The sequence below is a fragment of the Bombina bombina genome, chromosome 2, assembly GCF_027579735.1.
Source record: "Bombina bombina isolate aBomBom1 chromosome 2, aBomBom1.pri, whole genome shotgun sequence".
NCBI lineage: Eukaryota > Metazoa > Chordata > Amphibia > Anura > Bombinatoridae > Bombina > Bombina bombina.
The window spans coordinates 749,372,271-749,393,159 of record NC_069500.1 but is presented as its reverse complement, the minus strand read 5'-3'; the positions used below and the strand labels follow the sequence as shown (position 1 = coordinate 749,393,159).

Below are 20,889 nucleotides of genomic sequence, written 5' to 3'. Positions count from 1 at the left end.
TTATTGCCAAAACGAATCTCGATAATCATAACAGACAGCGCCTATTTGTAATAAAAACTCCGCCCACCGCGTTTTTTTTACATTGCTGTCTTTGGATTCTATTGGTTTACGTCTGTGTTTATATTCGTCTTGGCTCCGCCCCGATATGCAACCACGCCCCCACGGCGTTGTCAGACTAGCTGCGCTCTGATAAGCGATCTTGTTTTTTATTGGTTAATTTTGACTCCACCCATATTTCGTATTCTTTAACAATAAAACCCATATGTATACGTATTAGTTTTGTTTTATTATCCAACCTATCCTGCAATGTAGCCTCAACTCATCCGCCTTCCTAGGATTCCATTGGGATCATAATCACAATATCTAAGCTTTCCATTCTCTTCTCCTTCCCTATTGGTTCAATCTTTACTGTGCCCCCCTTGTTCGCACTCAATTGGTAGCATCTTCCAAAAAGTACCGCCCCCTTGAGCGTCCCCGCCCTGCAGTCCCTCCCTCAGTTCACTCCGCAGGTCCCCGCTGCCATGGACAGGCGGGGAGGCTGCAGCGCTGCGGGGATGCGGGCAGTGGAAGCTGCTTTAGCAGCGGCTGCAAATGAAGAACCACAACCCCGGGTAGGGGGAAGGCGGGGTACCCGGAGCCCGGCAAGCTCTGCAGGGACCCCGGGCACAGGCAAGGGCAGCCCAAATGGAGAGTGTCGGAGGGAACTCTCCGAGACGCCGCCCCGGGAACACAAGGTGTCCTTCTCTACCGAGCCTCCGCGGGGGTCCTCCCCCGGGAAGGAACCCGAGGAAGGGGATGATGGGGAGCCCCGTACTGGATTCATGCACCGCCAGCTCTCCGCCATGCTCCAGCCTGGGGTCAACAAGTTCTCCCTACGAATGTTTGGGAGCCAGAAGGCGGTGGAGAGGGAGCAGGAAAGGGTGAAGTCCGCGGGGGCCTGGATCATACACCCCTACAGCGACTTTAGGTACCTAGGGCCGGGGCCAAGGGGCACAATACATAGGCAATGTGAAGGGTGCACATAAGACATATGTTGAGTTGGGAATGATAAATATAGATGGTTATCACACGAGTCTTGATAGCATAAATGAGGGGCAGTTAGGGCATTGACTGAGTCGCTAATCAGCCGGTTTAGTATGCAAGAGAGCAACAAGGTGACTGGAGAAAGATGTGAAATGAGAAGTCATAGGCATCTGAATGAAATACGTTACAACTAGAGGGGCACAACGAATGCTAGTCTGGGTACCTTTTTAGAACTAATTTCAATGTTAACCAAAATGATCCATTAAATGATGGATAGATTGTATGGGAGATGATACATTGGTGAAAAAGACTGATGCTGATGATGTGGGAGGTGTAAAGATTTTTTTTAGAGGGGTCAGTAGAAGGACACTGTCTTCCATATGTCTGTCCCATTGTGTATTGTTTAACTGTATGATAGAAATTGATATTGTAAGCTTAATGATGTAGGATGTGTAACAATGCTGAGCTAAAGCTGTGGTGCAAAAGCATCTACTTTGTATTCCACTGCACATTCAGGCACTGATGGACTCATATATGTAGGTGTCATCTCTGTCCCATCCTAGCAGCACACATGCTTTTAAGGGAGGTAGTCTACCAGACCATGTAATGTATTCTGATCTTACAAGGTTAAACCCAGAGGCTGCCTTTTTTTCTCTCACAACCAAGCACATTGCTTTCAAATGGTTTACTTCTTTGTACACTCCATAAACTAATATTCTAATCTAAAAACAATATTTCTGTATAGTAACAAAAGCAGAATATACCTATAGTATGACTGTGTTTTCTGTATTATTTCATGAGGATATGTCTTAGCAGATTTTAGGTACAAATGTTAACCTTCCCATTTACAGAGCTCTTTTACTGCTTAAAGGCCTCATCTACAGGTTTTGCTGTCACTGAGTGGGTTAACATCTCTCTCCTCCCTCGCCTGCTGATGTGTTCAAGGTTGCAATGTTCTTGATGTGTGTAGGCATCATCCATGCATCACCTATATTCCTCTTACTCTTAACTATGTCTAAGGAATATTTCCCTTACTCATGACCCTTTTCTATAAAACAAGGTAGTTACATTTTTTGTTTCTTTTTTATTATTTGATTCCTTAATCTGTGATTATTTTTGCATGTGAAATATTAATAATTAATGCTAATATTAATATTAATTCTGCTCCCATTTAATATATCTGAAACAACCATTCTGTGGAACACACAACTCTGCTGAATCTAGGGTGACTTTATGAAGAAGTCATTAAATCATTTTCTTTAAAGGGACAGTAAATTTAAAAAAATCTTTCATAATTCAGGTGGAGCATACAGTTTTAATCACATTTCCTGTTTATTGCTATGATCAAATTTGCTTGGTTCTCTTATCCTTTGTTGAAAGACAAATAATACACCACCGAGAGCTAGCTGAATACTTCAGATGATTTAATGACAAGAGGCATATTTGTGCAGCCACCAATCAGAAGCTAGTTCACAGTAGTGCAATGCAGATCCTGGGCCTACCTGGGTATGCTTATACCAAAAGAACAAAGCAAATCTGATAATAGAAGTACATTGACATTTTTTTTAAAACTGCATGTTCTTTCAGAATCTTGGAAGTTTAAAGGGACATGAAACCCCCCAAAAATATTTAATGATTCAGATAGAGAATACAATTTAAACTACTTTCCAATTTACTTCTATTATTTAATTTATGTAATTTGCTTCTTTCTCTTGTTATCATTTGCTGAAAGGTTTAGCTAGGAAAGCTCAGAAGTTGCAAAGAACCTAGGTTCTAGCTGCTGATTGGTGGATTCATATATATACCGATTGTCATTGGCTCACCAATTTGTTCAGTCAGCAACCAGTAGTGCATTGCTGCTCATTCAACAAAGCATACAAAGAGAATGAGGAAAAATTGATAATAGGAGTAAATTAGAAAGTTGCTTAAAATTGCATGGGCTACCTGATTTATGAAAGAAAAAAATGGGTTTCATATCCCTTTAATTAATATTTAATAACTTTACCTTTTAAGAATATAACATTGTTTTTCCCTTTTTGTACTACTTTGGTTGCAACTAAGATATTTAAAAAATAAAATACATGTATAGACATTTTTAAAAGTGAAAGAGACTTCACAGTTGATATTCCTATAACATTTTGATGGGGTTGTGTAATCTGATTACATTCTGTGAATCTTCACTTTGTTAATGCAGTAGTGACTGTTTTGGAATCCAGCACGTTTAAAGTCATATCATTTGTAATACGTCGAGGGGTTTGGTGTTAAGTTTGCAACCAGAGGCATTAAACAGAGTAACCCTATTTTTAGCTTTCTAACATCAGCTTACAACAGCTGTGTTGGGGATAAATAGTTGCTGGATTTCTTGCTACCAGCTAAAATGCTTAAGCCTTTAGGTTAGATTTAAGGATTTCTCCAGATGTTGGCAGAATATGAAGGGCTTTTAATTTCACATTTGAACAAACATTGTTCATTTATCCTTGTTTGGAAAATTTCACTTGGAAAAAATAATTAATTAGTCCTCCCATTGTTGTATTCCACTATAGGATTTTTTTGCTTAACTATATTATCTTGGCATATTCCAGAGTCATTCATTTTTTTCCTTAATACATTTTATAGGTTTATGTGAATACAAATCCTATATGTCTAATACTTTTTTTTTTCTGTGGTGACACATACACTTATGTGGGTAACTACCCCTGGCTAGACTGTTGACGTTTTTCACTGACTTGTAAACGTCAGTGCCATTAAAGCTACGTTTTTCTATGTGTGCTTGGCCTGTGATTGTCTTGGAGGAAACACTGCTGCTATATGTCATCTGTGATTGAAAGAGCTGTCCTTGGTGCTGGTGGGGACAGTTTTATAGTGTCCCTTCTTTTAAATGGACATTATACACTAGAATTTTCTTTGCATAAATGTTTTGTAGATGGTCCATTTATATAGCCTATACAGTTTAAAAAAAAAAAAAAAAAAAATGTATAGTTTTGCTTATGTCTAAATAACAGTGTGCTGATTTTCAGACTCCTAACCAATCCCCAAAGTTTTAGGAGAATACTGATGTATACCTACTTCAGCTTGCACCTGTTTGTGAAAAGAGTCTTTTCATATGCAGATGAAGTGGGAAGTGTTGTTTTTTTCTTTCTATACAACCACTTTCAGTGGCTGTTCCAGCTAAGCTTTTCAACAGAGCTAAACTGGAAGCTTCTAAGTAAGTTTTTAAACGGTTTTATACTTGATTTTTATATCAGTATCTGTGCATCTTATTCTTTATAGTAGTGTCTATTACATGCAGTTATATGAAAATTGGTGTATACTGTCCCTTTAAGTATTGTTTCCAAGACAAAATATCTAGCTAAGAGCTTCAGTATTTCTCTGACCTCCTTATTGAAATCATACTGACATAAATGATTCCTGGGTATTCACACCTCCCATTGTTGTTTCTATAAAAATACCTGCTGCCAGTGGGGGAGGTTGAACCTCATTATAAAATGAATAAATTAAACTCAGGTAGCTCAACACTTATCATATTGAGTTTTCCCAGGTAAATACATTGTTGCTGCTTGCCCTCTATACCATAGTGGTCTATTATACACTGCACTCTCTCCGCCTCACAAGCCAAAAGCAGAGGTCATTCCATTTGTTCTGTAATATCCCTTTTTTTTTCCCTTGCACACAAATAAGCTACTGTAGCAATGTAGTTGGTGGGTGTGAAGCGAGGAGGGGAAGAATCTTTACTCAGGGGAGCAATTTATTTAAATAATGTATTGGGTCAAAATGGAGATATTTATTGCTCTTTAAAAGGATGTTAAATTAATTTTTTATGAATACATAGCAGGCAAAAAAATAATGAAAGTGGATAACTTTTTTGTTTTGTTTTTGACTACACATAATTGAAAATGTTATGACAAATTAAATTCTGCGTTTAATGTCCCTTTAATCTGGGCCCATGATGCAGAACCTTTTAGCCATACAGACTGACTCGGCTGCTTTCTGGACCTGTTATGAACATTATAGACTGACAGCAGCCTGTTTTAGTGTTTTTACCCAGTTCTAAAAATATATTTGGTTGTGTTTATTTGGTAGTAGGTGAAAACTTTTAAAGGGACAGTCTAGTCAAAATTAACTTTTATGATTCAGATAAGCAATAAAAATTCTGGGGTAGACTGTCCCTTTAACACTTAAAGGACCGTTAAATACAGTAAAATTTCATAATTGACAAATGCATCGAAAAAATAAGCAAAAGCATTTACAGAGCTGCGGAATCTGTTGGCGCTCTACAAATACCTGATAATAATAATGATAATAATTTACTCTGAATTGCAAATGAGCAGTAGATTTGTTTTTGACAAATTTCAAGTTTGTTCAAACTGCAATTCTCCTACTGAAAGTAAACATTTTAATAAAAACTTTAGTTTCTTTGAATATTAAGTATATATGGGTATTGATGACTTTAGGAGTAATTTTCAAACCAAATTTCTAATAATGCAAAATTATTTATTCTTTTTGCTAAACATCAAATCATCATTGCATAGTTTACAAGGCCAAACCTCTGCTGCTTTCCAAAAGTTCACACTTTAAAGGGATAGTGAACCCTATTTTTTTTTCTTTCATGATTCAGATAGAGCATGACATTTTAAGCAACTTTCTAATTTACTCCTATTAACAAAATTTCTTCGTTCTCTTAGTATCTTTATTTGAAATACAGGAATAGCTTAAAGGGCCACTGTAAGTAAATATTTTCTATGCCTGTTACTAACTAACTACCCCAAATACGCTTTTTATCAATAGCATTTCATTAACATATCTCTACCGTATATCAGAAATCTTGTCTGCAAATTTAATTGTTTTCCAAACCCACTCCGTGAGTATCCTTTGCTCTGCACCAATCCGCTTACAATACCTAGGTTTCAAAATGGTGCTTTAAACACAAAGTTATTGGTTTAACTATTTTGAACACGCAGTGCTGAAAATAGTGGGCAGGGTAATGTGACATCATCGTCGAATAAAAGATATAACTTTTAGAACGTTATGAAACTTCGTTTTGGAGAAAATATAGGTCAGTAGGTTTTAATTAATGTTTATTAACTTTAATATGTTAGTTGTTTAGCTTAAAAATTATAACAGAAAGTAATCCTTTAAGAGCCGGACCATTTTTGGTTGAGAAACTGGGTTGCACTTTTTGGTTTGCTAAATGCAGCCACCAATCACAATCGTTAGCCAAGGTGCTGAAACAAAAAAATGGCCGGCTCCTTGGCTTATTTTCCTACTTTTTCAAATAAAGATACCAAGAGAATGAAGAAAATTTGATAATGGGATAAATTAGAAAGTTGCTTAAAATTGCATGTTCTATCTGAATTATGAAAGAAACAAATTGGGTTTACTATCCCTTTAAGCCATTTAACAAATCTGAATAGATCTTCATAGAAATAAATGTCTAGGAAGAGGCTTTAAAAATAAGCACATAAACATTATTTCATGTTCATTAGTGACACATTTTGAGTACATGGGAATAAGGAGAAAGGGAAAAGTGTTTATCAACAATGCCCCATGTCTCCTGAATACTAAGGATGCAAACGTGTACAGGTAGCCCTCGTTTTACGCCGGTTCAATTTGCACTGTTTCACAATAGCGCCTGTTTCATGTGACCACTATTGAGGAAGTTATTCCATAGACTCCCTAGCTGAAAACAAAAGATTTAAATAGTTTTTGCCATCTGAATTTACAGTTCAGCACTGTAATACTGTGTACAGCGCATGAGAGTAGTTTGCCATTCATTCGCATTCTTAAAGGGCTAGTATAGTGAACTGCATATAAAAGATCAGTTATATATTACAAATATTTTTTTTATGCTGGCCTTTTTGATATTGAAGGCTCCCACTGGCTGATAAACAGATCTCTTCACCCAAGGAGTTAGGAAAACAGCACACCTTTGTCTTTCTTATTCAATGGGGCACGGAATAAAGGACTTGCCAGGTCCCAAAACAATCCAAGAACAAAGTATATTCCAGCCTCCAAAATTCTTTAAAAGAACCTTTATTTTCACATAGGGTCCTCAGCAACAAACATACAAGGTTTCAAGCCTCAACAGGCTCTTAGTCATGTATAATTCATATACATGACTAAGAGCCTGTTGAGGCTTGAAACGTATGTTTGTTGCTGAGGGCCCTATGTGAAAATAAAGGTTCTTTTAAAGAATTTTGGAGGCTGGAATATACTGTGATAAACAGATCTCCCCATTGCCTTATTGATGGATAGTGAGAGGCCTCAAAAACAAACATAAAAACTATTTTTATATTGCTTTTTTTTTACATTTACAGCATTCATTTCAAGACTTTAAACATAATATGGTATTGTATAATAACACATAATGTATATCAAATTATAATATAAAATGGCTTTACTTGTCAATTTTGAGACTGGGACCTAACTCATCTACTTTTTCCTAATGACTTACATTATATACATGAAACTTGAATATTATTTTTGGAAACCAAAACTAGTACAGTCCACTATTGGTGAAATCTCATAGTCCCGTGCAAGCATCTTGTTTTCATGACTAAACTAAAGAATTGCTGTTTTTACACCATCATCCCAAGGAGGGATTATAAGATTTATGAAACTTTTTTTTTTTTTTTAAACTCCTTAAAGTGATGGTAAATCTGAGCATTTAACAAATGCTTGGATTTACCATCACTAAAAATAAAGTGGAGTTTGTCATCACTTATTAAAAAAAAGAAAAAAAAAGAAAAGGGTGCTAAACTCACCCTGACTGTACCGCTGCAGCTTGCTAAACTCAGCAGCCCCGACTGCCCTCAGCACAGCACTCTTCTACCAATGAGGTGACGCACCTGTAAACCAATAGCAGCGCTTGCAAACAGAACACTGTCAGTTGACATGCACGGCTATTGGTTTAGAGGAAGGAGGTTGATGTGCCGTGGGCAGCCAGAGCCGCTGAGTTTAGCAATCTGCAGTCGGGGGAATTTAGCACCCCCTTATTTATTAACTGATGACTTAAACTCCACTTTATTTTTAGTGATGGTAAATTCTAGCGTTTGTTAAACGCTCTGATTTGCCAACACTTAAATGGCTCTGGGCATTTAGGGGATTAAGGACCAGTGCCGTACCCAGTATGGTGCTGATGTTCCAGGCTATTACAGCAGCAGTCTCGTTGACAATTGCAATGCTGTGCTATTTCTGCATTCCTCATAAGTGAGGCACTGCAGAAATAACAGTATGGAGGCCACCCAAGGCTAGTGATTACATGCCTGTTTGTGCTCAAATCAGGGGTGCCTCCATAACATGAGACATGATGCGATCAGCATGTCTCTCATGCTGTTGCTGGATGTCTGCTTGTAAGGCATCCAGCAACAGTGCAGTAACAGTCTATCCATGCTTCACTCTATGACCTTCTGAAATCACCAGTCTTCTACCTGTATCCATTTAACAGTCTGTTGTGATTCCATGTGTATTTGTGGTTATCTCTGTCTTGCATTCAGTTACAAAAAAAGCATAGCAGATAATTTATCTAAAAAAATCTTCCTATACCAATGATTCTTAACCACAGTATTGGAACACTCCTGCGATGTCCGTCTTCTGCTTAGGTTTCATATCATTCTTTCCCTATAATATTTAGAAATCTTTTTTTTGTGTGTGTTTTTGTTTCACTCCATTGTTTCGCTCTGTTGTCTATGTATTTATGAGCTCAGAGTATTTTCATATTACGAATGACATAAAATGCACTGTTGGTGTGTTAAAGGCGATTTCTAAAGTACGTCATGGGCATCCCCAAACAAAACCAGGTTGGAATACACTGCTTTTAAAAATTACTATCATTACCAAATTATGCACTCTCTTTTTACATTCACACTTTCTGAGGCACCAATCTACTGAGCATGTGCAAGAGATCAGTGTATTCATATATGAGTGTGATTTGCTTGTGGCGATCACATGATACAGGGGGCAAGGAAAAGTGCTAAAATGTTTAACTTTTGCCAGAAAAAATAAATCTGCTCCTACTCCTTTTGAAGTTCATAGTAAGTGCTATAGCATTGTCTTTTTATTATTAATTTGTTGATGGGGATTCTTCTAAATGCTCTAATTCTGACTGTAGGCAATTAATGTTGTATTTGTATGAAAGGAACAATAATGCCATAGTGCCTAGAGAAGGTAAACTCTTAGATTTATGTTTTCTTTGTGTTGTTTCTGATTTCTAAATTCTCGTGCTATAAATCCGGGATGCTCACAATTTATCCCCATGACCCCTTAAAAAGTGCTTGATTTAATTTTCTATGGTCATGTAACTTAAAGGGAGCTTGCAATTTTAATTTTTTTTTCTAATTTACTTCTATTATCTAATTTGCTTCATTCGCTTTATATCCTTTGCTGAAAAGCATATCTAGATATGCTCAGTAGCTGCTGATTGGTGGCTGCACATAGATGCCTTGTGTGATTGGCTCATTGCTATTTCTTCAACAAAGGATATCTAAAGAATGAAGCAAATTAGATAATAGAAGTGAATTGGAATGTTGTTTAAAATTGTATTTTCTATCTGAATCATGTAAGAAAACGTTTGGGTTTAGTGTCCCTTTAAAGGGACAGTAAATTAAAATTCAAACTTTTAGGATTCTGATGCAGCATGCAATTTTAAACAACTTTCCAGTTTACTACTATTTAGCTTGCTTCATTCTCTTTGTATGCTTTGTTGAAGAAAATACCAAGGTTAGCTCAGAAGCAGAAATACAGTACTGGGAGGTAGCTGCTGATCGGTGACTGCTATACCTGTTGTCATTGGCTTGCCCAGTGTGCTCAGCTAGCTCCCATTGTTCATTGCAGCTCCTTCAACAAAGGATATCAAGATAATGAAGCAATTGTGATAATAGAAGTAAATTGGAAAGTTGTTTAAAGTTTGATGTTTTATCTGAATCGTGAAAGAAATTGTTGGGTTCATGTCCCTTTTAAAGTATTTAAACAGAGAGATCCTGAAATGTTGCCATACTTGTGTATTTTGAGGAATATATTTGTGCATCTCTTTCAGATAGAGCTTTAGATCAGGCACTGTGTGTTGTATATAGCCTTAAAGGGACACTGAACCCAATGTTTTTATTTCGTGATTCAGATAGAGCATGCGACTTTCTAATTTACTCCCATTATCAAATTGTCTTCATTCTCTTGGTATCTTTATTTGAAATGCAAGAATGTAAGTTTAGATGCCGGCCCATTTTTGATAAACAACTTGGGTTGTTCTTGCTGATTGGTGGATAAATTCACCCACCAATAAACAAGTGCTGCCCAGGGTTTTGAACCAAAAAAAGCTTAGATGCCTTCTTTTTTAAATAAAGATACCAAAAAAACGAAGAAAAATTGGTCATAGGAGAAAATTAGAAAGTTGCTTAAAATGGCATGCTCTGTGTTAAGTACCAATGGTTTATTATATTGTGTGCCTATTTCCTTTTGTTCTCTCTAATGCCCATGGCTTTGCAAGTGCATTTTATGACACGTAATTCGTGACTTATCAAAGCTCTTTTCAATTGTTACTCTATATATTTATACTGTAGAAAAATGTGAATCCGGTATAACAATTTACTCTTGTATTTCCCGAAGCTATGAGACTGTTATTTTGTGAAATGAATGTTGTATTTTATGAACAGATTCCTTTCAATAAAAAGATATTTAAAAAAAAAAATGCATTCTCTGAATCACAAAAGAAAGATTTTGGGTTCAGTGTCCCTTTTAAATCTGCCCTAGCATAATTTAAAATCAGCAGCAGATTTTTTCGAGCATTTCAAAAATTCCTTCCATTTCCCTGCCCTGTTTCATGTGACAGCCATTGGCAAATCACAGACTCATGTATAAACTGTGAACTCTTGTGTGTGTGTTCAGGAGATTGTGCATATACATTTTTTTTAATTTTTTTTTTATTACCTGAATGATCTTTCTGAATCATGCAATTAATTAATTTTGAGTTTGGTGTCTCTTTAAATATAGCATCTTCTATTTTGCAAAAAATAATTACATCAGATGAAGTTCTTTATTGCTAAGCAAGGAGGTATAATGAATTGTAAAACCAAGGACATCCATATAATAATTATACTAACTGATGATACAAGAACAGATGAGCCCTAAACCAAAGAGCATATTCAGTGTAGGCTTCTGACAAGGTTTCACAAGCGCATACACACTTGGAAAATTATGTGAGCCATCAAGTATGGGGCATGTTAAAACAAAGTACAGGGGGGAAAAGAAATTGGTGCTACAAATGCTAATTGGTTCTATTACTGTCTGTCTGTTTTTCATCTAGCTGTGGAACATATTTGCTATGGCTCGTAAAAAAGTATCCATTTGCTTGTTATCTTTGAATTGTCAAATGTTTGTATATGGAGATACTGTTAGTTCTGGAATTTAATAATTCTGGGAAAAAGTCTTAGGGATATATAAAAAGTTAGGATATAATGCATTGTTCTGCAGCTGTTATCTGCTAAAGTCAAACTGGGAAATATATGTAGCAGGGTTAGCTTTGATAAGTAAGCAGGTTGGTTTTCTGCGAGAATTAGAAAATCAAGTTCTCAGAGTTAAATACATGAAAAGGGCAACATATTTATAATGAAAGTATATTGCAACTTTGTTTCATTGCTCATATAAAAGTCTCAAAGTGGTTACTGTGCCTTGAATTTAGCTATGTGTTTACCCCATTTACTGGGTTTTCAAGGAACACTATTAAAAAATGTTGTAACAAATTACAGTATTTTATGTTTCCATTATAATTTTCCTTTAATAATAAAAAAATGTTTCCAATTAACTTTAATTAATAAAAGACTGAACCAGGCAAATAATTGTAAAATACAATTAGACAAAATGATCTGTTATGAGCCTGTAAACATCCGCTACTGTAAGGCCTAACTTACAGCTAGATTACGAGTCTTGCGTTATGAGTAAAAAACCGGCATTAAGCCTCATAACGCTGCTTTTTTACTACCGCTGCTATTACGAGTCTTGTAGGTACAGCTGTCCCGCACACTTTTTTGGCCTTACCGCAAATCAACTTATGCAATTTACGTATTGTCTATTTTCAAAGGGACTTCCATAGCGCCGATATTACAAGCTTTTTTTTTTTTTCTTTTAGGCCAAAAAGTGAGCGGTACAGCCTATCACGCAAGATTCGTAACGCATTCTAACGTCAGTAGTTATGAGTTTTACACTACAAAGTCGTAGCATAAAACTCATAACTAAAGTGCTAAAAAGTACACTAACACCCATAAACTACCTATTAACCCCTAAACCGAGGCCCTCCGCATCGCAAACACTAAAATAATTAACCCCTAATCTGCCGCTCTGGACATCGCCGCCACTATAATAAACATATTAACCCCTAACCCGCCACACTCCCGCCTCGCAAACACTAGTTAAATATAATTAACCCCTAATCTGCTGTCCCTAACATCGCTGCCACCTACCTACATTTATTAACCCCTAATCTGCCGCTCCCAACGTCGCTGCTATACTATATTTATTAACCCCATAACCTAACACCCCCTAACTTAAATATAATTAAGATAACTCTAAATAAAACTTACTATTAATAACTAAATAATTCCTATTTAAAACTAAATAGCTACAATATAGCTAATACTTACATTGTATCTAGTTTAGGGTTTATTTTTATTTTACAGGCAAGTTTGTATTTTTTTTAACTAGGTAGAATATTTAATAAATAGTTATTAACTATTTACTAACTACCTAGCTAAAATAAATACAAATTTACCTGTAAAATAAAACCTAACCTAAGTTACACTAGCTAACACTACAATTAAATAAATTACCTAAATTAAATACAATTAAATAAATTACCTAAATTAAATACAATTAAATACAATTACCTAAATGAAAAAAAAAACAACACTAAATTACACAAAATTAAAAACAAATGACAAGATATTTAAACTAATTACACCTAATCTAATAGCCCTATCAAAATAAAAAAAGCCCCCCTAAAATAAAAAAAAAACCTAAACTAAATTACCAATAGCCCTTAAAAAGGCCTTTTGCGGGGCATTGCCCCAAAGAAATCAGCTTTTACCTGTAAAAAAAAATATACAAACAACCCCCAACAGTAAAACCCGCCACCCACACAACCAACCCCCCAAATAAAACCCTAACTAAAAAATTCTAAGCTTCCATTTGCCCTGAAAAGGGCATTTGTATGGGCATTGCACTTAAAAGGGCATTTAGCTCTTTTGCTGCCCAAACCCTAACCTAAAAATAAAACCCACCCAATTCGTGAAATAATATACTTTTTCAAAATGAGCCACTGACAAGTGACCACTCTATACTTTCAAGACTTTTAAACCTCTTAAATACCTTAATGATACTTGAGATATTATAACTTTTTCAAATGAGCCACTGACAAATGACCACTCTATAATTTCAAGATATTTGAAGCTGAACAAATACCCAAATGATACATCCGTGAGATCTGGGTTTATCACTGCTATACATATTCTAGAATAGTTGGTGACCATACTCTTTATTCTAAGATCTCAGTATCACATAATCACCTATATATTAGGTGACTTGGTGGTTCTTATATAAACCCCAATACATTAGTGAAATGGTGATCCATTACATACAAATATATCTCCATAGAAACTAGTACCTGATTTTCTGGGGTTCAGATCACAGTACTTGATAATCGTTCACCCTCCAGACTATTGTACAAGAGTATTACAATAACCTGCACTTATTTCAGTGCCAGCCCAATCTTAGGGAAAGTGACTCTCTTCAACAATCCACTATATTTAACCAGTGGATAATACCATATATTGTTCTTAGGGTTTAAATTATTTTGTAATTTTAATTGTGTGTTGTTTGTGTGTGTTCTGAATTTTAATTAAACCAATAAAGGTTATATTTTAAACACATCACCTTAAGTACACTTCCAGACCTCGATGTTACACTCACTTATGCACAGGGAGAGTTAAGTGCTATACAGATGCATTCTTTCTCAACCTCTGTGTTGATTAATTCTTCCTTTAAATGAAGTCATCCAAGATGGCGTCCCTTAGATTCCGATAGAATTTTATCAGCCAATTGGAATTAAGGTTGAAAAAATCCTATTGGCTGATGCAATCAGTCATTAGGATTGAACTTCAATCCTATTGGCTTATGCAATCAGCCAATAGGATTGAGCTGGCATTCTATTGGCTGATTGGAACAGCCAATAGAATGCAAGCTCAATCCTATTGGCTGATTGGATCAGCCAATAGGATTGAAGTTCAATAACCTATTTTTAGGTTAGGGTTTGGGCTGCAATAGAGCTAAATGCCCTTTTAAGGGCAGTGCCCATACAAATGCCCTTTTCAGGGCAATGGGCAGCTTAGGTTTTTTTTAGTTAGGGTTTTATTTGGGGGGTTGGTTGTGTGGGTGGTGGGTTTTAATGTTGGGGCGTTTTTTGTATTTTTTTTTACAGGTAAAAGAGCTGATTTCTTTGGGGCAATGCCCCGCAAAAGGCCCTTTTTAAGGGCTATTGATAGTTTAGTTTAGGCTAGGTTTTTTTTATTTTATTTTGGGGGGGGGGCTTTTTTATTTTGATAGGGCTTATTAGATTAGGTGTAATTAGTTTAAATATCTTGTAATTTGTTTTTTATTTTGTGTAATTTAGTGTTTGTGTTTTTTTGTTATTTAGGTAATTGCATTTAATTTATTTAATTGTATTTAGGTAATTTTATTTAATTGTAGTGTTAGGTGTTAGTGTAACTTTGGTTAGGTTTTATTTTACAGGCAAATTTGTATTTATTTTAGCTAGATAGTTAATAACTATTTAGTAACTATTCTACCTAGTTAAAATAAATACAAACTTGCCTGTAAAATAAAAATAAGCCCTAAGCTAGCTACAATGTAACTATTAGTTATATTGTAGCTAGCATAGGGTTTATTTTACAGGTATTTAGTTTTAAATAGAAACTATTTAGTTATTAATTGTAGGTTTTATTTAGATTTATTTTAATTATATTTAAGTTAGGGGGTGTTAGGGTTAGACTTAGGTTTAGGGGTTAATAAATTTAATATAGTGGCGGCGACGTTGGGGATGGCAGATTAGGGGTTGATAATATTTAACTAGTGTTTGCGAGGCGGGAGTGCATCGGTTTAGGGGTTAATATGTTTATTATAGTGGCGGCGACATTGGGTGCGGAAGATTAGGGGTTAATAAGTATAATGTAGGTGTCGGGCGGCAGCTTAGGGGTTAATAAGTGTAAGATTAGGGGTGTTTAGACTCGGGGGTTCATGTTAGGTGTAAACATAACTTTTGTTTCCCCATAGGAATCAATGGGGCTGCGTTACAGAGCTTTACGCTGCTTTTTGCAGGTGTTAGGCTTTTTTTTTAGCCGGCTCTCCCCATTGATGTCTATGAGGAAATCGTGCACGAGCACGTAGAACCAGCTCACCGCTGACTTAAGCAGCGCTGGTATTGGAGTGCGGTATGGAGCTCAATTTTGCTCTACGTTCACTTCTTGCCTTTTAACTCCGGGTTTATAAAAACCTGTAATACCAGCGCTGTAGGGAAGTGAGCGGTGACAATAACGTGCAAGCTAGTACCGCACCCCTCATAATGCAAAACTCGTAATCTGGCCGTTTGTACTAGTTGTACACAGAGGGCTCCATGTACTAAGCAGTCAGAGAGCTACCCACAACAAATCTCGCGTCAAAACTCGCAAACTGATATGTACAAAGTCGTCAACTATGTTCAAACTCGCATCTTTAAAATTGCAAGCGTACTTATCCGCCAAACCTCGCTACCTCTCCATTTTTCACTGTAATTAGGCACATTTGACCACCAACTCGCAAAAAACGAATGTACTAAAAAATCTCGTTATTTTTGCCTCGCCACCTTTTAGGTGGCGGGCAAGGTACAAAACAATAGGAAAGTCAATCTAGACGCCAGTCTAGACATATATAAAAGGCAGTAATATCAGCATTGTACAGCATAACTGGCGTCTAATTTGTCTCTCATTTCCATGTACATAAATTGCGCCAAATTTGTCGACTGTAATTAAAGAGTAATCTATATTTTAAATTTGTATTGTATAGTTGTCAATCTTTATAATTATTTTTATATTAATATTTATATATTATCAGATCCAGATGAAGCCATATCCAAATTGTAAATAAATATTACAAAAATAACGCTCTGTTATTACTCTTCAAAAATTTTTGAACAATAATAAAGTTGTTTAGATAAGTTGAACTTTTATAGGAGCAAAATTCTATTCCTGCGACTACTATGATGTTCGTGACACCTTGCATGTCACGTGTTAATAATTGGCCAGACAATTCAACTGAAAATTAAGTACATCAGCTTAGTCGCTGCGAGCGAGGCGTCAAATTTATCAATAATCCGCCACTGCTCGCGGCGGGCTAGACTTGTCTATTTATTGGGGGATTATTAGTACATAGTGACAGCGGACACCATTTCGCCCGCGGCGAGTAACGGCGAGTTTATCCGCGTCTAAAATGACGGATGAATTGACGGCTTAGTACATGGAGCCCAGAGAGTTGCTTTGTCAACCTTGAACTGAGGTATCATGGGTGTTGTGTTTTTTCTTCCAGTTAATACTTCCTTTTTATTGGTTATAGGAGCCCTATTGTTTAAATCTCTGCAAAATCAAGCTGTGTAGTTAGTATAGGAGGGGTTACGTACCTGACTGGTTGTCTTTGCTCATGTCTTGCACATTCCCCCCCAAGCACAACCATTAATAAAAATGTTATTCATATGAGACAGCACTGAAGCTTATATAATGCATGTGCCCAGGCTATTTTGCAATATAATTAACTCTGTTTTCCTACAGTATTGCTACTTTATACTAGTACATTCCTGCATTATGGCTACTGTTCATTGGTTCTGACCTTTACAGCACTGTCCACTGGCTTTTTGTTTGTAGTCATTATATTACACAATGGTTACTAAATTGGTATTCCTCATTCTGTTACATGGGTATCGTCTATCCTCCTGGTTACGTAAAGTGCCATTAAATACAGTAGAATTGCATCATTTTAAAGTACATATTAAAAGTTAATACAAAATCCCTTACTTTAAATTTCAAAAGAGTAGTATTTTTTTATTTTATTTTTTATTTTGCAAATTTCAAAGTTAATTAAATTTTCCCTCGCCTTTATCATGGGACACACATCAGCCAATCACAAATAATAATAATAATAATATATATATGTGTACTGTTGCACATGCTGAGTAGGAGCTGGTACCTCAGAGAGTGGGTATATAAAAAGATTGTACACATTTTTGTAATGTAAGAATAGTTGTGTTTTTTTGTTGTTGTATGCTCTGAGTCATTGTAGTTTTGACTTTAGTATCCCATTAAATGATGTCATTAATTTGTTCTTTGCATAGCTTAAGTAACATTTATAAATAGCAGAAAATGCTAAATGCACTGCTGCCACCCGGCTACTTCATAATGTCACCCGGCTGGCAACATTTTCTATGGAGAACAGTGATGCCTACTTTATTTGACATGTTTTGTGTTCATTTGGTACTTTCATTATTAACCGTTCTGGAGCAAACTCATTTTGCATTTTTTGAGACCACAAATCAGCCCTGTTACTCTTCATTATTGTCACCCGGCCACCTAGCTCCATAGCCAAAACTGCTTTTTTTTATCCTTTAATGCTATACTTGCAGTTCATTATAAGTCCTGAATCATGATTACTTTTAAACTATTCACTAGTCTATAGTATTAATAAAGGGACAGTCAAGTCAAAAGTGAACCTTCATGATTCAGATAAAACATGCAATTTTAAACAACTTTCCAATTTACTTCCATTAGCAAAATGTCCACAGTCTTTTTTTTATATTTATACTTTTTGAGTCAGCAGCTTCTACTGAGCATGTGTAAAAATTTACAGAATATATGCATATGCATTTATTATTGGCTGATGGCTGTCACATGATGTAGCGGGAGAGGAAATACTGGTCTTTTAATGAAATTGGTACGATCATGTGCTATGGCTACTTTCTCATATTACTATCCTACAGCAGTTTTACTCTCAATAGCAACTCATCCTGTTGGTATTTGCTTACTGTCTGTGAATACTTCTAATCTTTTTTTTTTTTTTTTTTTTTTTTATTCTCTTTGCAATTTCTAATTTTGCTCTACAGTTACTTCTCATTGATAGTTTTCAGTCTTATTATTATTTTTTGTTACTATACATAGTTTCTTACTTTCGGTAGCTCCTAATAATTAGTGACAATGGTATTCAGCACTAGCCAAGTTCCTCATGTGGTTGGCAGGTATCACTGAGGTACCCATAATGTAACAAATTCAACGCTTCTACATTCCAGTACAAGTATTCTCATGCTTTCTTGATGATACTTTGTCACCATATATGAGTTTTGTTTTGTTTTTCTTCCTCACAGGTTCTACTGGGACTTCACAATGCTACTTTTCATGGTGGGTAACCTTATCATCATCCCTGTGGGAATCACCTTCTTTAGAGATGAGACCACCACACCATGGATTGTGTTTAATGTGGTTTCAGATACCTTCTTCCTCATAGACCTTGTCATGAACTTTCGAACTGGCATAGTGATTGAGGATAACACAGAGATCATCTTGGACCCTCAGAAGATCAAACGCAACTACCTTCGTACATGGTTTATAGTGGACTTTGTGTCCTCCATTCCTGTGGACTATATCTTCCTTATTGTTGAGAAAGGCATTGACTCTGAGGTTTACAAGACTGCACGGGCCTTACGGATTGTGAGATTCACCAAGATTCTAAGTCTGTTGAGGCTGCTCCGGCTCTCCAGGCTTATTAGATATATACATCAGTGGGAAGAGGTAAGTGAGAATCATTTGGTGGATTCTTCATTGAGTTTGCATAGTGTGATACATTTACTAATGTGCATTATCCGTTAGTTACGGCTTTATGTATAAGCCACAAAGTTAGGTCGTTGGAAGAGATGTTTACTATACACCCTAGGTGATGGAAGAGTGAACTAACCTCTAACACAAAAAAAGATTGCAAAATAGTTAAATTTGGTTTGATAGCCCTCTACCCAGCAGTATGATTCTAAATACAAAAAATTGTTTCATCAGTACTCACCACCTGAGATATCAAAACAAACTGTCCGAGCAAAAGATCTTTTGTTGAGGTTTATAGTACTGACAAAAAAGTACCTAATCCAGACGTATATAAGACCACTATCTTTTGTGGCATAAAATGAACACTGGCTGCATAGTGTTGGTTAGGAGGGAGGCTCTTGAAAAAAGGAAGGGAGCTACTGAACTCCGGTTTCATATGCTATAACCCGAGGTATACATACTGCAGGGCTTGACAATCCCAGGAGCCTGGGAGCCGCTGGCTCCTAATTTTTTGGGTTATTTTACATATATCTATATACAAATCCCACTTTCTGGCTCCTATAAATATGTCTGGCTCCTAAGTATACTTGCTGGCCCCTACATTTTAAACAGATTTGTCAAGAACTGATACTGTATGTAGTATGAAGTAGCATCAGTGCTTTAGCAGAACATTTCCCTATGAGAGAGAGTGTGTGTGTGAGTGAGTTTAAAAATAAAATAAAAATAATATATATATATACAGGTGGCCCTCGATTTACAACGGTTCATTTTGCACCGTTTCAGAATAACAACCTTTTTTTTCAGTCATGTGACTGCTATTGAAAAGCATTGAGAAGCAGTGCATTGATTAAAATAGCCAGTAGGTGGAGCTGTCCGCTTGTGTTGCAGCAAAGATATGCAAGCTAAGCAAACTAAAATGAATCAGTATAACTAGACCTGAGCTATCAAGCAGCTTTCATAGGAACAAGATCTTCCGGTCTATAAATCAGTCCAGATTGGAATGCATAGAAAGAATTGTTTGCAGAAAAATGCAAGTAAAGTGTGTGCTGTGTGATTTTTTTATTAAGTTTATAATACTGTTTAGCAAATGTTTTTGTTCATTTAACTTAGTTTAATTATATATTCTGTGTTGTGTGATTATTTTATTAGGTTTATAATGCTCTTTAGCGTTTAAAGTCTTCATTTAAAAATAATGTATTAGGTGTTACTTATGACAATTTTGAGAGGGGCCTGGAACCTAACTCCCTCACTTCCCATTGACTTACATTATAAACCGGGTTTCAATTTACAATGATTTCGATTTACAACCATTCCTTCTGGAACCTAACCCCAGCGTAAACTGAGGGCTACCTGTTTATGTAAATATATATATATATATATATATATATATATATATATATATATATATATATATATATATATATATATATAATGTTATGTACCTAAGATTTTTAAATCCCTTTAAATAGTTTATATTGACATAAGCAAAAAGAAACCATGGAAACACTTTGTTCTATATTCACTTTAATCCTATGTTCTATGTGGCAGGATTACTTTAATCTTTATGCTAGATCTTTGCATTTCATTTCACTATGATTTTGAATATAACTATTGTTTGAACTAAAGCTGATCCTATTATACATGATAAGTCTATTGCTGCTTTAACTGTAATGTATTTTTACCATACTAATTTAGTCATTCTATCATCTAAATATTAACAGTACATTTGTAGTACTACTATTTAGCTTTAAAAAGAAATGCAATTTGTTTTCGCTTTTTCCTACTATAAATATAATTCTGTGCACTGAGAGAAGTAATGTCACTTTTGGTGCCTGTTCTGTGTGTGTACATTATGTTGTTGATATACAGTGTCTCTCAGGCTTGAGAAGAGCCTGGGCTCGGTCCAAAACCTTGTCTTTTAAATTCCTAAAGGATAACAATTCCTGCTTGTACAAAACCTGGCATGCTTCAGTATTCTCACACTTAGAATGTATGAGTC

At 35.8% G+C, this 20,889-nt stretch overlaps 1 protein-coding gene across 1 annotated transcript in view; it reads left to right on the top strand.

Annotated features, from left to right (window-relative positions):
• Positions 1-519: 519 nt before the first annotated feature.
• HCN2 (hyperpolarization activated cyclic nucleotide gated potassium and sodium channel 2) overlaps positions 520-20,889 on the top strand; it is a 198,711-nt gene continuing 178,341 nt past the window's right edge. The window contains exons 1-2 of the mRNA XM_053702844.1: positions 520-967; positions 18,443-18,866. Coding sequence (XP_053558819.1) covers positions 522-967; positions 18,443-18,866 — 870 coding nt within the window. The 5' untranslated portion in view covers positions 520-521. The remainder of the gene's footprint in view (positions 968-18,442; positions 18,867-20,889) is intronic.